The 17373-nt window shown below is 40.1% G+C and overlaps 1 protein-coding gene across 1 annotated transcript in view; it reads right to left on the minus strand.

The window, feature by feature from the left end:
- LOC100144974 (uncharacterized) overlaps positions 1–15305 on the minus strand; it is a gene marked incomplete in the record, with an annotated part of 26993 nt that extends 11688 nt beyond the window's left edge. Inside the window, 7 exon segments of the mRNA NM_001126540.1 lie at positions 7519–7686; positions 8450–8590; positions 9449–9603; positions 11730–11848; positions 13350–13544; positions 14392–14628; positions 15249–15305. Coding sequence (NP_001120012.1) covers positions 7519–7686; positions 8450–8590; positions 9449–9603; positions 11730–11848; positions 13350–13544; positions 14392–14606 — 993 coding nt within the window.
- Between the last annotated feature and the right edge of the window lie 2068 nt (positions 15306–17373).

Raw genomic sequence — 17373 nt, forward strand, 5'->3', positions numbered from 1 at the left:
TGGCTAGGGCAAATAAGTTTTACAGACAAAGTCAAGCAAACAACAACTATGCATAACTGAAAATGCTATAAAATGGCTAAACATGCAGTAAAATACCCAAAAATCCACCAAAATCACAGAAAATGTAGTAGAAACACCAAAATAATACACAAAAGGTATTGCGCAGTGCGGTTAGCGAAAACACTATCCGCAATGGCAATAAAACATTTTTTTCAGGCAAGAATAAAAACGATGCGATTAGAAAAAAAAAAATAATTACAAAATTACATAAGTGTGTAAGTGTGTGTGTACATGTGTGTAAAATGTGTTTTGTGTGCATGTGTGCGAGTGTGCAACCAAGTGTGAGTTTTCTCTAAGTGCTGTAAGTGATGAATGTTTGAAAACCTCCCAAAAATGCATGTGTGTGTGTGTAAGTGTGAGTATAAGTGTGTATTAGTGTAATAAATGTGTGATTGTGTGTTTGTGTGTGTATTTGCCACTTACTTGGGGTCTAGAAGATCAGGATCTGCAGGAGAAACTCGATCTGGCACAGCAGCATCAGCCCATGTGAGGGGGCGGGGCAGGAAGCAGGGGGGCCAGAGGGGGAAGCTGCGGAAGGGAGAGGAGCTGCACAGAAAGCCACGTGGATGGCAGGTAAGTCCCATGGGGCCCCTGGGTGATCGCTACCCAGGGGCCACTCGTTCCCCACCTCTGACTATTGTCTGGAGGCTGGGGAACGAGTGGGGAGCGAAGGAATGGCTTGAAAAGCCATTCCTCCGCTCCCAAAACCGGAAGTGCAGCAGGACGTAGAATCTACGTTCTGTGGCACTTTGGTCCTTTGATACACAGGACGTAGATTCTACGTCCTGTGGCACTAAAAAGGTTAAATAAAACCAATAGGGTTGTTTACCAACAAAATGGTACTGCATGGGAGAAGATTTGGAGCTTTTTGGATACCAGGTTTCCAGATAAGGAATCCCATATCTGTAGATGAAATGCATTATAAAACTAAAAATGAGGTTGTAAAAAGTACTTACAATATTTGTAAATATGAACTCTCTTACATTAAAGGGTTGGTTCACCTTTAAGTTAACTTTTAGTATGTTATACAATTGCCTATCCTAAGCAACTTTCAATTGGTCTTTATTATTTTTTTTTATCTATTTGCCTTTTTCTTTTAACTCTTTGTAGCTTTCAAACAGGGATCACTGGCCCCAGGAGCCAACAAACCATTGCTCTGTGAGGCTGCAGTTTTATTGTTACTTTGTATTATTTGTTTATCTAATCAGCTTCTCTTCTATTAATTAACCATATTCTCATTCAAACTGCTCTCTAGTTGTTAAGGTAATTTGGACCCTAGCAACCAGATAACTGCTGAAAACGCCAAACTGCAGAGCTGCTGAACAAAAAATTAAATAACTAAAAAACTACAAATAAAAAATGAAGACCAATTGCAAACTGTTTTAGAATATTACTCTCTACATCAGACTAAAAGTTACATCAAAGGGAACAACCCCTTTAAGTGCACAGTAGTAAAGCTATGAAAATAACGTTACAATTTTTTCTCAGTTACCAGGGGGCAGACCCTGCAACTCTGTCTCCGGAAAAGAATATGGCCATAGGCCAGCCAAGTATACGTCCCCTGTAGCAAAAGCATGACTGGAGTCCATTAGATTACTGTGTTATTAGTAGGGACAACAAATAGAACCACACCAAGCCCCTAGGTAATCACAGATGCACAACACATGTAAAGTAATGACCAGGGTTTGGGGGGGGGAGGGTTAGAAGCATTGCTAAGGAAAATAGAATGAAGCATGCCGTTTTACTAGGATTTTAGTGAAGCGCCAATCTATCAAATCCAATTTTCTTATTACAAGAAAGTATCCTTTAAAACACACAGAGGCACCTTTACCCTCCCCTACCAAACTCCTGTGTGAACCCAGTGGCTGCCATGTTTGCCTTTATATTTGATGTCATAACCTGCACAGCTCTGATCACCAATCAGCAGCAAGGACACTGTAGCTGTCCTGGCTTTTAATGTGCATGCCCCAGCTTAGCGATAAGAGCAGTAGAGTTTGACAAAACTTGAAGTGTTAGTTCATTCTAAATTACCCTTTCGAAAAGAAGGGCCTGCATAATTTTTATAGCAGAAAAGAGGACCAAGAAAGAACAACGAGATGTATCATTTTGAGTACACAAGTGGGAGAGATGAGTGATTATACACCAGGGGTGTGCAAACTACGGCCCGCTAGCCTTTTCAATCCGGCCCGCCGACTCCGGCCCTTGTGATTTCTGATGGTAGGCCTGAGCGTAACGCTGGCCCGGCCCGGGCCGCCTGTAAGTCAATATGGCCCCTGAGCCAAAAAGTTTGCCCACCCGTTTGCCTGTGGTATACCCAGTGTTGGATACTATTGTAAATAATAAGGATCAAATACTTAAAGGAGACGGAAAATCATTTTGGCATTTTACTGCCAATAGATTTGCCACATTAGTGCCACCTAGAATACTATATTTATTCAGCAGAAAGTTTTACTATACCTGAGTAAAGAGCCCTAGAAGCTCCCTCTGATAGCAGCTGCCATTTTAGCTTGGTCTTGGTAGCTTCCTGCTGCAGTTATAGCCGTTGGAAGCTCAGATCACACATTCCTAAGGGTGGGGAAAGCGAGTTCTTATGGGAGGTGTAGAGGGGAGCGACCTGAGCAAACTCAAGCCCCAAACCTGAAGGAGCCCTAAGAGAGAGGAAGTCTGATACCGAAGAACATGTTCCCAAAAAAGGAGAAAAGAAATCCTGTGTTTCTTTTGATAGAGGACTTAGCGCAGTGTTTCTGTGAGTGCTTATGGCTATATTTACATAGACCTTTCTGATAAAAGTTTACTTAGTTTTTACCTTTCCTTCTTGTTTAACTGACTGTTTTGCCTATCTGCTAAGTCTCTAATTGTCTACTTGCCACTGATGTATGTATGTATAACTTTATTTATAAAGTGCCACAAGGGTACGCAGCGCTGTACAATCTTACAATATACAAAATTACACACAGGGAGGACAAGTGTTAAATAAATACAATAAATAAGTATAAATACACAGGGAGTAAGTGCTATGTGGTATGAGACACAGTAGGAAGGAGGTAGCCCTGTAGAGCTTACAATCTAAGTGGTTGGGTAACCATACAGGCACAAATCGGAAGGTAAGAGTGTGCTAGGTATGGGCATTTGCCTCTAAGTGCAGGACTAGGCAAAATAATGTTTTAGTGCTCCAGAAGGTAGCATCTGAGTTTTACCTTAAAGAGAGTAGGTGAGTGTTCCCTACGGAGGGATTCAGGGATAGAGTTCCAGAGGTAAGGAGCAGCGAGATAAAAAGGTTTAAGACGAGAAAGCGCAGTGGGTGTGGATGGTGTAAAAAGACGGAGGCTCTGAGAGGAGCAGAGGAGACAACCAGGAACGTGCAGAGAGACCAGTGAAGAAATGTAGTGAGGAGCAGAGGAGTGAAGGGCTTTGAATGTTAGAAGGATTTTGTATGCTATCCTTGGCTTAACAGGCAGCCACGCTAGAGAGCTTAAATGAGGCTGAGCAGGTTCCCTCTTATGAGAGAGCAGGAGGATCCTGGCAGCAGAGTTTAAGGTTGATTGCGGGGGAGAGAGGTGGGAGTCTGGGAGGCCAGTTAGTAGGATATTGCAGTAATCTAAACGGGAAAAGATAAGGGCATGGATTAGTGTTTTAGCTGTTCCTTGTGAAAGAAAGGGGCATATATGGGGCAATGCTGCGGAGGAAAAAGCTGCAGGTTTTTAATATGGTTAGAGAAGGAGAGGGGCTGGTCAAAGACGACCCCAAAGCAGCGTGCTGAATTAACAGGGTTAATGGTCATGCCGTCAGTAGTGATGGTGAAAGGAGGAGAAGGGCTAGGTTTGGGTGAGAAGACCATGAGCTCTGTTTTAGCTAGGTTAAGTTGGAGGTGGTGTTGGTTCATCCAGGAGGAGATAGGCAGGAGGCAGTAACAATCTGGGTTTGAACATCAGAGGTTAATGCAGGGGTGTCTAAATATTTCTGGATGTCATCTGCATATAAGTGATATTTAAGACCAAAAGAATGTCACCTAAAGAGAGAGTGTACAGGGAGAACAGTAAAGGACCAAGCACAGAGCCCTGAGGCACCCCCACACTAAGGGTAGAAGATTTGTTAGCAAGAACAACAGAGAAGGAGCAGTTAGAGAGATAGGGAGAGAACCAGGATGCAGCCTGATCCCGGATACCCAGAGAAGAGAGAATTTGCATAAGGACAGAATGGTCGACAGTATCAAAAGCAGAGGAAAGGTCCAGGAGAATGAGGACTGTGTCCTTTGGCCTTGGCAGTCTGGAGTTCATTTGCCACTCTACATAAGGCCGTCTCGGTGGAGTGCGCAGCCCGAAAACCAGACTGCATAGGGTCCAGCAGATTATGGGTACAGAGGAAGTTAGTGACACGGGAGAAGACAAACGTTCCAGGAGTTTAGAGGCTAGGGGCAGGAAGGAGATGGAACAGTAGTTAGAAAGGCAGGACGGGTCCATTGTAGACTTTTTAAGAATGGGGTTGACACAAGCTTGTTTGAATAGAGAGGGAAAAGTACCAAAAGCCAGAGAGGAATTGAATATGTGGGTAAGAGCTGGAGTAAGAGCAAGGGCACACTGTTTTAGTAGCGATGAGGGCATAGGATCCAGTGAGCAGGTAGTAGGCAGAGATGAACAGAGAAGCTGAGAAACTTCAGACTCTGTTACAAGATCAAAGGAGCTGAATACGGAAGGAGGAGATTTGGGAAGGTTAAGATTACCGGTATTTGAAGGTTGGGAAAATTGTTTGCGGATAGAATCGACTTTGCTTTTAAAGAAGTCAGCAAAGTCTGCTTTGTGAAGTGACTCAGTCATTGATTTCAGCTTGAAAGTTTCTATTTATACATATTAACTAATATTACTGCCAAGGAAATCAATGTTTTCTGCTTTTTAGACAGTTTCTCATATAGAGTTTTTTTAATAATGTTTTAATGTACAGTGGCTTGCAAAAGTATTTGGCCCCCTTGAACTTTTCCACATTTTGTCACATTACAGCCACAAACATGAATCAATTTTATTGGAATTCCACGTGAAAGACCAATACAAAGTGGTGTACACGTGAGAAGTGGAACGAAAATCATACATGATTCCAAACATTTTTTACAAATAAATAACTGCAAAGTGGGGTGTGCGTAATTATTTAGCCCCCTTTGGTGTGAGTGCAGTCAGTTGCCCATAGACATTGCCTGATGAGTGCTAATGACTAAATAGAGTGCACCTGTGTAATCTAATGTCAGTACAAATACAGCTGCTCTGTGACGGCCTCAGAGGTTGTCTAAGAGAATATTGGGAGCAACAACACCATGAAGTCCAAAGAACACGCCAGACAGGTCAGGGATAAAGTTAGAGAAATTTAAAGCAGGCTTAGGCTACAAAAAGATTTCCAAAGCCTTCAACATCCCACGGAGCACTGTTCAAGCGATCATTCAGAAATGGAAGGAGTATGGCACAACTGTAAACCTACCAAGACAAGGCCGTCCACCTAAACTCACAGGCTGAACAAGGAGAGCGCTGATCAGAAATGCAGCCAAGAGGCCTATGGTGACTCTGGACGAGCTGCAGAGATCTACAGCTCAGGTGGGGGAATCTGTCCATAGGACAACTATTAGTCGTGCACTGCACAAAGTTGGCCTTTATGGAAGAGTGGCAAGAAGAAAGCCATAGTTAACAGAAAACCATAAGTCCCGTTTGCAGTTTGCCACAAGCCATGTGGGGGACACAGCAAACATGTGGAAGAAGGTGCTCTGATCAGATGAGACCAAAATTGAACTTTTTGGCCAAAATGCAAAACGCTATGTGTGGCGGAAAACTAACACTGTACATCACTCTGAACACACCATCCCCACTGTCAAATATGGTGGTGGCAGCATCATGCTCTGGGGGTGCTTCTCTTCAGCAGGGACAGGGAAGCTGGTCAGCGTTGATGGAAAGATGGATGGAACCAAATACAGGGCAATCTTGGAAGAAAACCTCTTGGAGTCTGCAAAAGACTTGAGACTGGGGCGGAGGTTCACCTTCCAGCAGGACAATGACCCTAAACATAAAGCCAGGTCAACAATGGAATGGTTTAAAACAAAACATATCCATGTGTTAGAATGGCCCAGTCAAAGTCTAGATCTAAATCCAATCGAGAATCTGTGGCAAGATCTGAAAACTGCTGTTCACAAACGCTGTCCATCTAATCTGACTGAGCTGGAGCTGTTTTGCAAAGAAGAATGGGCAAGGATTTCAGTCTGTAGATGTCCAAAGCTGGTAGAGACATACCCTAAAAGACTGGCAGCTGTAATTGCAGCAAAAGGTGGTTCTACAAAGTATTGACTCAGGGGGCTGAATAATTACGCACACCCCACTTTGCAGTTATTTATTTGTAAAAAATGTTTGGAATCATGTATGATTTTCGTTCCACTTCTCACGTGTACACCACTTTGTATTGGTCTTTCACGTGGAATTCCAATAAAATTGATTCTTGTTTGTGGCTGTAATGTGACAAAATGTGGAAAAGTTCAAGGGCGCCGAATACTTTTGCAAGCCACTGTATATTGATTGTTGAGTGATTAATTGAATTAGGTATTTTTATTTAGAGAATTAAATAATTTTAAGGTAAATTTTATTGAAATATACCGATTACAGAAAACACAGCATATTTTTATTTTAGTGTTGTTTTAACTTTACCCAGTTAGGTTTGTATTAGCTGCTACTGGTCCTTAACAATGTAGGGTCACTGTATTAATCCTCTTTGGGAATAGACTCTTCAAAAGAACCAGTGGAGAATAATGCCCTTTCTAAAAGATGGGCAGGCTAAACTGCTTACTGAAACACAAGTAAACCCTCTGAAAATGTATAACGGTTTATGTCAACTTGTAGATTACAAATATTGACAAAATTCCACCAAATATAAATCTTTTCTAATTCTTAGCGGGCACTAAGAGGTTATAAATTGTTTTGGTTTTCTTAAAACCTTTTCCTTCATATTAAGCCATTCCATTTTCCATTATATGCACATCAGAAATCTTAAATGACCAAGAGTCATCTGGGTTCCTATATGCAAGTGTTGCATTAGAAAGCTTTTTACAAGTGCAACATTGTGAAATGATCTTAACATACCCAGGTCAGTGGCTATAGACACTAGAAAAGTAAAACACTAAATGCAGGGACAGCAAGCCCTGTACTTTATGCCAGTTGTAGCATGGCATCAAATTCAATATCCTGCCCTGTCCCAAAAATCCCCCACAAACAAGGGTTCTGAAGACTAAGTGCAGGGTCGCAGGGCCATTCATTACATAAATATAATTTTACATGGGGCAATGTATGTCGTTTATGCTTAGTTCTGACTTTTGTTCTTTCTACAGCCTCTAATGCTAGTATTGTAATTGTATCTCGTCAGGTTTTGTGCATCAGCAGAGCTTTAAATGCATTCCAGTTAAGTATTTTTGCCACAGAGAGAATTAAATATGAATACCTCACTCCAGGCCTGAAGGTGCTCTTTGTTGTTGCCCCAGTCAACCTGAACACAAACGGTGTTTCCTTCCATCTTATTAAAGTTAGGAATTCCTACACCTGCCGTGTAAAAAAACTCACGCCACAGCAGCTGCCCATGAAGAGACACTGGAGGGTCAGAATGTTTCTTCTAAAAACAAATGGAAATATAACAGTACATTAGTAAAATGTTCTACACTCCAGCTTTAAAGTCTTACTCCCAAAAATTAAAATATTGCAAATTCCAAAATAAAATTCCAGCATAAAAAGCATACATTTGTATGATTGGCTTTTTTTGGTGCCTTATGTTTTCTAATACCTTCAATGGGTTATACAAAGTCTGAAGTGGTGTGAATTATGACATTTCTGCAGCCATGGTGTTAAATTATGTGTAACTAGAAAGAATAGAGTAGAGTTTTCAACAAGCAGCAACCAAGTGTCTCAGGTAAGCCACTTATAATAAGCCACCCAATGGTGGATGCGTAACATTTTTCAAATAGTTGAAAAAAAAAAAACAAAAAAACAAAATGAATGATGACCAATTGCAAAATTGCTAGGAATAGGACATTCTATAACATACTAAAAGTTACTGCAAAGGTGACTCTCCCCTTTAACAAAATAGACCAAGTGGCTCTTTCTTTACTGCTAGCTGTTCTCTAATTAGCAAATAAACTATGGGCCCTATGGAATACAGATTGTAAGCTATACTGGTGAAGACTGATATGAATGATAATCTCTGTAAAAGGTGTGCAGAATGTGTTGGTACTAAATAAACAGTAATAACAGTAATAATACCTAAACTACATAACAAGCTTGTGCATAAGCAAAAATTGTTCCTCTTCTGCCTAACAATTAGTTTAGCTTTCATTAAATAAACACACATGTTCTGCTAATATGGATAACATCTTGCTCACCCCCTGGTAAATTTCTGCTATTCTCCACCAAAAGGTCCGAGCAGAGAGGCAGCCAAATTTCACATATGGGCTCAAAACAGTAGTGCTGGGGGTCAGAGAGTTTGGCTCCGTCTCTGGCTTCTTGAAGTTGCACACCCAGGTCTGAAAAGTGAAGTAAATGTTTTACATATGCATTGCATTTAGCCATGGAGTTTAACATTTTTTAAAAAAAAAAAAATCCTTTTTATAACCAATAATAAAAAACCCTTTTGTACCGTTCATGCACATGACCTTATTGTTACATTGTGGAGGTGATTAGTAATGTGTTAAAGTTTGGTTCGAGTAATGTGGAGTTTAAGTACATAGAAGAGCACTAAGGGGTGCAAAGCATGCCTCTTAGTGCTCATTCAAGCATTATTTCTTCTCCTGCTCTAGATGTGCGCTACATGTTTGATCAAATACAAAATCTAGCCTAAGTTGCAGACAACAGAATCAAGGGGCACAGGCCAGAACTGTTCCTAAAAAGATTCTTTCCTGATTTCTATGGCATAGATTTATTACTAAATTACACTGTGTACTTTGCAAATAATTCACACTACCAGCTACAATTTTATTTTTGAACCAATAAATGTATTTTTTTTAGTTGTAATATTGGTGTGTAGACAGCCATCTCAGGTTATTGTGTCTGTGCTTTAACCTAAAGCCAGCACTTCACAATGCAACTACTTTCAGATAAGATATTGCATTTCCAACTTAACATCTAAAGAGTCATGGCTGGACTTGGGTGTTTTTCTACTGAGCACTACTCAGCATAGTGAGCAAGCTAGTACACTCGCTTATTATGGGATGCCCACACTGGAAGTGCAAAAGTCACCTAAAGCACAGCACCTATTTCTTAAAAAAGTGATAGCTTTACAGAACCCAGTAAAAAGTATCCAGCATGATAATATACTTCTCGTGTGTTAGTTTAATTATTTGGGGCAAGCTCCAAATGGAAAAAATGAGTTTCACTTTACTGACCGTTCTCTTCATGTGGAGTTCCAGTCTGCTCAAAGCCTCACTCTCTCCTCCTGGATACAAGCGAGGTCCAAGTTTCAAAGAATCCTGGCCCAGCTCCTCTAATGTGGGCACACCATATTTTTCATTGTATGAGGATTTCCATAAAGTACAGCAATCTGGAAAAAGCAGTGTTAAAGGACAATGAAAGGTTAATATAAATTAAAAGTAAGTCTAAAGGCATTCTTTTTAAGCACTTACTGCATATCTAAATTCCCAGATCCCCTGCTTGCTTCTCTGAGATATGGTGCTGGCAGCCTACAGCAGTGTGAAGACTACAGTGACATCACTGAAACCTCTCTTCCCTTCCTGTAGGCTGCCAGCGGCAGCCTTCCTATTCTCTGAGCATGTGTGTAACTTGATCCTGTCTGCTGTTCTGAGCTACACATGCCCACCAGCTAATCAGAAGCGGATCTGGCAGAGGGGAGGGGGGGGAGGGAACGAAACACATGTGCAGTATGAAGCAAGGAGTGAAAGGAAGGGAGAATACCTTTTTAGAGATGGCTGCCTGTTCTAGAAAATGTGAAGTAAGTGTGACTGAGTAAATATTTGATTAGGTGAGCCAAAAGTGTGGCGTTTTTACTAAACAATAGGAGGAATATTGGGCAGTATGCTTTTTAAATTTTGACTTGCATTCTCCTTTAAACAAAACAACAAATACTGCTAGAATTCTACTTTCAAGGCTAAAATGAAGCAGTGAGTGTCAGCCTATCCTGCCAGGAGGCCAATATATTATTTGTACAGTTACAGAAAATTTCTAGAGAACAGAATATTCTCTCATTTTTGTTGATCTGCATTTTTAAATTGGAATGTTAATTATTGTTGAATGCTAAATCTGCCTTAGAACTGGGATGCTCACACTTTACCAACTTGGGATATACATCACTTAATCTGTTGGGTGTATGACCTGGCACAGGAGGCTATTTCAGGTATTGTTTCACAATTTAAAAAAAATCAGGTGTTTTTAAGGCGCTTAATCATATTTTGACATGCACGTATTCCGTTGGGATTATGTAATAAAGGTATTTAAACACAAAACTGCTAAAAATAGTTCTTTCCATAGTGCAGAGATTCACTGAAAAGCACAGGCATTTCGAGTTCCAGAATTCACTTCACAATAGATGACTCTGGGCCTACTGATTCTTGTGGTTTTGATTTTAATCTGTGGAATCAAAAAACACATTTATTTTTGGAATTTCATATAGTGTTTATGCACCATTTTTAGTCCAACTGAATGAGCATGCCAAAAGGGGGGATTTTTTTCCTTTAAAGGAGAAGGAAAGGTAAAAACTAAGTAAGCTTCATCAGAAAGGTCTATGTAAATGAAGCCATGCATGCTCACAGAAAAGCAGTCCTCTATCAAAAGAAACACAGGATTTATTTTCTTCTTTTGTGTATACATGTTCTTCTGTGTCAGACTTCCTCCTCAGAAAAATCCTTTAGGGCACAGCACAAGTCTACTGAGTCTGCTCCTCTCTCCCCCACTCCATCCTCTCAACACTTCCCCCCTCCCAACTGTGCTGTGTAATCTGAGCTACCAGCAGCCATAGTTGTAGCATGAAAGCTAAAATGGCAGCTGCTATCTTAAATAAGCAGAGGGAGCTTCTAGGCTGTTTACTCAGGTATTGTAAAACTTTCTGGAGAACAAATATACAGTTCTAGCTTGCACTGTTGTGATATTTCCTTCTCCTATAAAATAAACTTGACAGTGGTATTGCAAGACCGTTTCCAACTTAAATTTTAGATTAACTTTGACTTGATTACCCTAGTCACAAAACTAGTGGGCCTGAGAGATAAGCAATAAAAATAAGAAGACTGATACAAATTAATTATTTTGTTTTCCATGACCATCAACAACCTATCAATTCCAGGTTGGAAAGAAGAAAAATTGAAAAACCATAAAAAAAATAAAAAGCAAAGTTGCTTAGAATGGGTCTACATATAACATACTTAAAGTTGACTTAAAGGTGGACATCCCTAAATGAACAGCAGCCATTTCTGAAGCTATTGTATGGGAGGTACGCATAAGGGTGATCTAATAGAGTTTTTGAGGCCAGTTTTAAACTAATGTCATCTACTATGCAGAACTGCCTTTTATACATCCTTGCCATCCAAGTACCATTAGTTAAGAAATTCTACTCAAGGCACATTATCAGCAGGTCACAATATTTTACTTATGTGCTAAGGCTTCTCATAAAGATATGTAGGTAGCTTACAATGGGTTTCTCTATGCAATAAAAGGTACCTTTCATGTTCTCCTGAGTTGGCACCTGTACAGGGCGCTTTGGGGGACCCAACAAGGCTAATACAGTCTGGAAACGGACATAGGTCAAAGGGGGTTTTCCATTGTTTTCAGCTATTATCCTATATTATAGAAAGTGCACTGCTTGACATTGAAAACAAACGAAAAAAACATACAATTCTTTTGCTGTTCTGTCCACAAGACATTACATAAATCAATAATAAATTCTTCAAAACTACATCTATATAGTAAAAAGCCATTAATAGTTTTATAGTTGAGCAGTAATGAAGCATAATCAGGCATAATCCATTGTTTAAGAAGCAATAATCACCTGACCTGTAGGTGCAGATTACTGTAGAAATTATTTTGAGCATCTTGTCATCTGTAAAGCAGGAACACTCAAGGAATCTCACAATACTCAAAATATGAGTTTGCACTACTGAATTACTGTTCTGTCATATTTCTGCCTTACCTTGCCACCATCCTTTATTATTTGCCCACCACCCTTTTCCCATATGCACAAAATCACTCCTCCCTTAATTTGAGTGGGATTAACCTGACATTTTCCAATGAACTTTAACGATAGGAAATTATTGCTCACTGCCATGTTTTTAAGTGATAATTGCCTGTAATGAGGGCACTTGAAAGTGTTCAGCACACTCTCAAGTGATTCCCATTTTAATGAATGGAGGGGCGATTTCAAGAATTTCTACCCCATCCAGGGCCATTTTTTCTATACTGAGGGGTGGTCCTTGGGCTCCAGCAGAGTTAAAGGGCAAGATGACTGGCACATATTCTGAGTGCCCTGGGCGATCTTTGAGAGAAGCGACAGGCAGAGGGCCAGTGTCTAGGGCAGTGCCAGTTATAAACATAAAGCTTCCCCCACCTAATAAGCTACAAAAGGCTGTGGCAACAAAGCAACAAAAGTGCAGAGGTTTTTACATCCAGGAAATTAAATGTCTGGGTAAAAGGTTGCATATAATATAGTTTATGTTCATTCCTGTAAATATAGTGAATAAAGTTCCTCCTTATAAGTCATCAATGAGTTTCACGACTAGATAAAAGGGTGAGGCCGAAGGACAAGTACTTTTATATAGGTCATGGGACTATGAGGTGACCTCTAATATTGTAATATATTTTTACAGGGGTTAGTTTAATTATTATAATGCACACGTTTCAGTGAGTCACATGACTCACATTTACAGGATATTCATGACTCTTGTGAATTATAACACACAGAGAGAAATATATATTATTTATCAGTCAGCAAAACATGCATATGTAATAAAATGTCATGCTTCTTCACAAAGAAGCATGACATGAAAATAAAAAAGCATAAGGGGGAACAACCCATAAAGTTTGATCAGCCTGTACAAAGAGATGCCATGAACTGTCTAATTTTTTTTTAAATTTGCTATCTGGACCATTGAGCAGCCTGTTACCAACTGAACATCTCAATGTGAACACCTCCAGCCTCTGGTCCTCCCACAGAAAAGGCTTGCTTTAAACTATATCTGATGCACATTTCTGGATGTTTTGTATCCCTTTATGGCATATGCTTGCTAAATTAGTGTGCAGAATATTTTTATTACACTGCGTATTTTGTATTCATAATACAAGTACCTGTCAATAGCATACAGAGTGTTGGACACCTTCTGTATGACCTGCACATTGTGCTCAGCAGCCAACTTTTCCACATCAGCATCCCTTTGCCTTGAGTAGGGTTCAGTATCCACCTCAAAGGTCAGTCGAGTCACTTTCCACTTCTTGAAAAGCAATGGAAACACTTCTGTAGGTTTTCCCCGTACCACAAATAGCCTACAGAAACATAAAAAGTTGTAAAATAGTTCAGTTGCTCATTACAATATCACATTTTTGCACAATGCAGTATATATATATATATATATATATATATATATATAGCAAACCCAGGGTGGCACTCTGCTTCAGCTCTTAGCTCGGGTGCAAGGTAAATGATTTAAATATCAAAAAAGACCAGCAACACCGAGTTATATTCCAAAAACAGTCAATTGTGTATTAAAAACGCATGAACAGCCAACGTTACGTTTCGGTCCCCATCGGGACCTTTCTCAAGGCCTTGTGTGTTACATCAGTTTAACTGAGCTTATTTATGTGAGAAAACAGATTCTGTAAAAATGGCAGATATACATAAATAAGGATGAAGAGATGATCAATATTGGCACTAAAACCACTATGGCAGCACTTACACTGGAGGAGTGCCACTATAATTTATTGTGTTTTCCTGGTAATTTAGTAAATCCAGTCAGGCCTGGATAGGTAAATGCACAGTAAAGAACTTTTGCCAAGATTCCTGTAATGTACAAGCGCCCTACTCATATTGCTGCAGAGAACACATGGAAGGATAAATGAAAACAGTTATACCATGCAGCATACAGTACCCTGGGGCAGTGAATTTTTTTTTTTCTTTTAAAAAAAAAAAAAAAAGGAGTGCCAGCAGTCAAGCTGCTAGAATCCTTGGGGTGTGCTTAGGGATAGTGCTACAGTCTAAGGTCTTCCTCAGAACTCCAGAGCACACTTCCAACCTGATATCTCTAAGCCAACTATGATATCCCAACCACAGCTCTGCCTTCCATCCATGCATTAAAGCTAGCTTTTAGCTCCAAAGGTCACTCAATCCCAATACCTTGAATTTATTTTTTTAAGGTTCTCATCTAGATCTTTTAAAGCCTCAATGAGGAATCTCCATCGGTTCACGCTAACTTTCATGTTCCTGGGGAACCATGGATCCAAGATAAAGATCGGATAAAGTTCTGCACAGTCCTTCATTGCAGCAAGCAGGGCAGGGTTATCATGGAGACGAAGTCCCTTCCTGAACCAGTGGATGGAATTGTGTTTCATTGTTCTTGCTTAAGTCCCTTTTCTGTTAAGGGTAAAAAGTCACCATTTAGAAAATATTTAAAGTATGAGGCACCAAATGCACATATTCATAATGAAAATGTAAAAAAATAAATGTAATGAGTAGAAAGTAAAAAGTCATCAATGTGCACACATGCATTAAAGTGTTATAAACCTGTTCCTATCAATGATAGCAATCATGACAGTATTATTAACAAAGTGTATTTCCTCAATATGCATTACAATCTTTGATTTAAAAGTTATTTGTACATATAATTGCTACTCAAAACAAGTTCGGTCAGGCTCTTGCAAACACCTTTATTGCTGGTTCTGACGATTTAAATAATGGAGGAAACAGCTGATTACAAAAATTAGTTAATTGGGTGAGAAGTGGAAATGTTACCTGTACGATATTCTGAGTTGTAAAGCTACAAAATATTCACTAGCGCTAACAGTGAGGAACAGATGTTCAAAAAGCTGTTACCTAACAAGAAATTCTGTGACAAAAGAAGCTGTAGCGAAAGCTGTGGAAGGGAAAGACCATGCACCTAGCTCCCGTCCTCCCTCTAAAGACTGCAGCTCATTGACAGCAAAAATCTGTGCGTACTTCTCCCGTCGCAATTAGTTAGGCCCTAACAAGCTCACCTGCTGGAATTACTGGGCTGTATCAGTCAGTTAGCAAGATACTGCCGGAAAAGAAATTCTTCCATAAAAAAATAAAAGCACAGACACTTCCACGCCGCCTTTCCGAGATTACAAAACACAGACTCGCCTATTGGCATCTCAGCCAATCAAAAGCGCAGATGTAAGCCACACCTTCCCCAGACCTAATTTTGGGTTTATACGCTATTTGGGTTCGGTAAATTATATTCGATAATATAATTTAGTGTCATGATAAGAATTTAGTGAGGGGGTATGTTGGAAGTGACTGAAGATGTCACAGTCTGCAACAGGAAATGGGCGGATTCCAGCAGAAATCGCTTGTATGTGTATACATGCTTATATATTTAATAAGGCGTCGCTGATGACGTCAGCCAGAGAGTTTTGGAGCCATATTTTTCCCTACATTGGAGTATATGATGGTGGGTGCGGAGCAGGTTTTGTGTGTCTTCAAAAATTGGACTGTGTTAATTCTGTGTCAGCTATGGGGCGTATAGGTTTTGTAGCTTTAGTGCACCAATTTCAACCAGGCCTGAACTGTCAATGTGTGGAATGTGACAAATGCCAGAGGGGCAGCCCCCTTGCCTGTAAAAATGATGCTTGGTGCCAATGCAAGTAATAGGAAAGGAAGATAAATAAATATAGAAAGGATGGTATTTTTTTCCATAGAAGGTGGCAACCCTAGGTTGCTGGAAGATGCCATAGACAGTGTCTATTTACTGGGCTTGAGGGGGCTGTTAGGGCATAAGTACTTAAATAACCAGGGCCTATTTTTAATCCCATTTCAGACCTGCTTTTGACACTGCCTATAGAGACCTGTTCGCTGCCCCATATTTTGTTGCGGGAGTCTCCCGGAATAACCTGTATATCTCCCGAAACCTAACTTACTGTTTCTTATTACAGGGGGAAAAGGAAGTGAACGATTTTTTAAAAATGTAATTATTTGCTTAAAAATAGCTCTATGGGAGATGGCCTTCCAGTGATTCAGTGCTTTCTGGATAATGGGTTTCCAAATAACGAATCCTATACCTAGATAAAATTTTACAAATAAAATCCAGTTCTAGACAATAAATGCTCTGCTAAATATCTTTACAAGGTGTCATTTATAACTGTTTCTAGGGGTTTGGTTACACCTAGGAAAGTGGCACTTGGTGATCAGGTCATGTGGTTGTACAATAACACACTGTGGGTAAAAAGACAGAAACAGGGTTATATTTATCATGCTGTGTAAAAAGTAATACGAAAAAGTCGCGACGGCGACAAAAAGTCGCGGAACATACGAAAAAGTCACCACGGCGACGAAAAAGTCGCAAAAGTACCGATCATTACGAAAAAGACGCCTTCGGACCGTTCGTGGATTAGTAAATCTGCCCCATAGTCTAAATAACTATGTATGTATGTATATCTTTATTTATAAAGCGCTACTTATGTACGCAGCGCTGTACAGTAGAATACATTAATACAAACGGGGTTAAAGATAATGGATAAATACAAAGTACAACAATAAATATAAATAAATACAAGGTACAGTTGCAATAAGAGTCAGAAATACAAGATGAAGGGGGTCCCTGCCCCGTAGAGCTTACAATCTATATGGGAGGGGTAACTAACAGACACAAATGGGCAAATGTAAGTGCTATAGGTCACAGTAGGTGACATTACAGTATAAGTGCTAGTTCCCAGATCAGGTGCTGGGTGAGTGCTCCAAAAGGTAGTCTTTAAGTTTAGTTTTAAAAAGACTGAGGGAGGATTCTCTCCGGAGGAAATCGGGGAGGGCATTCCAAATGTAAGGGGCAGCAAGGCAGAAAGGTTTAAGGCGGGAAACAGCTGTAGTAGTGGGGAGGGTAACTGAGCATGTTCACTTGGTCTGGGTGTCTGTGCAGGAGTGAGGCATTATGGGAACTTTCTTTACACAGCTCAGCATTTTTTCTTCCTGTTTGGCTTCTGATCTTCTGAACAGATGAAATATGGGGAGACTTAAGGGCAGAGACAACTGAAGGTATGCCTGCAGCTTCAGATTAACTCTTTACTAGCCTTTCCTTCTCCTTTAAGGATTCCGCTGAATCCTGTCAAAAAAGGCAGAATATTGACCAAATCCTGGATTCGGAGA

Source organism: Xenopus tropicalis, chromosome 7, assembly GCF_000004195.4.
Source record: "Xenopus tropicalis strain Nigerian chromosome 7, UCB_Xtro_10.0, whole genome shotgun sequence".
Lineage (NCBI taxonomy): Eukaryota > Metazoa > Chordata > Amphibia > Anura > Pipidae > Xenopus > Xenopus tropicalis.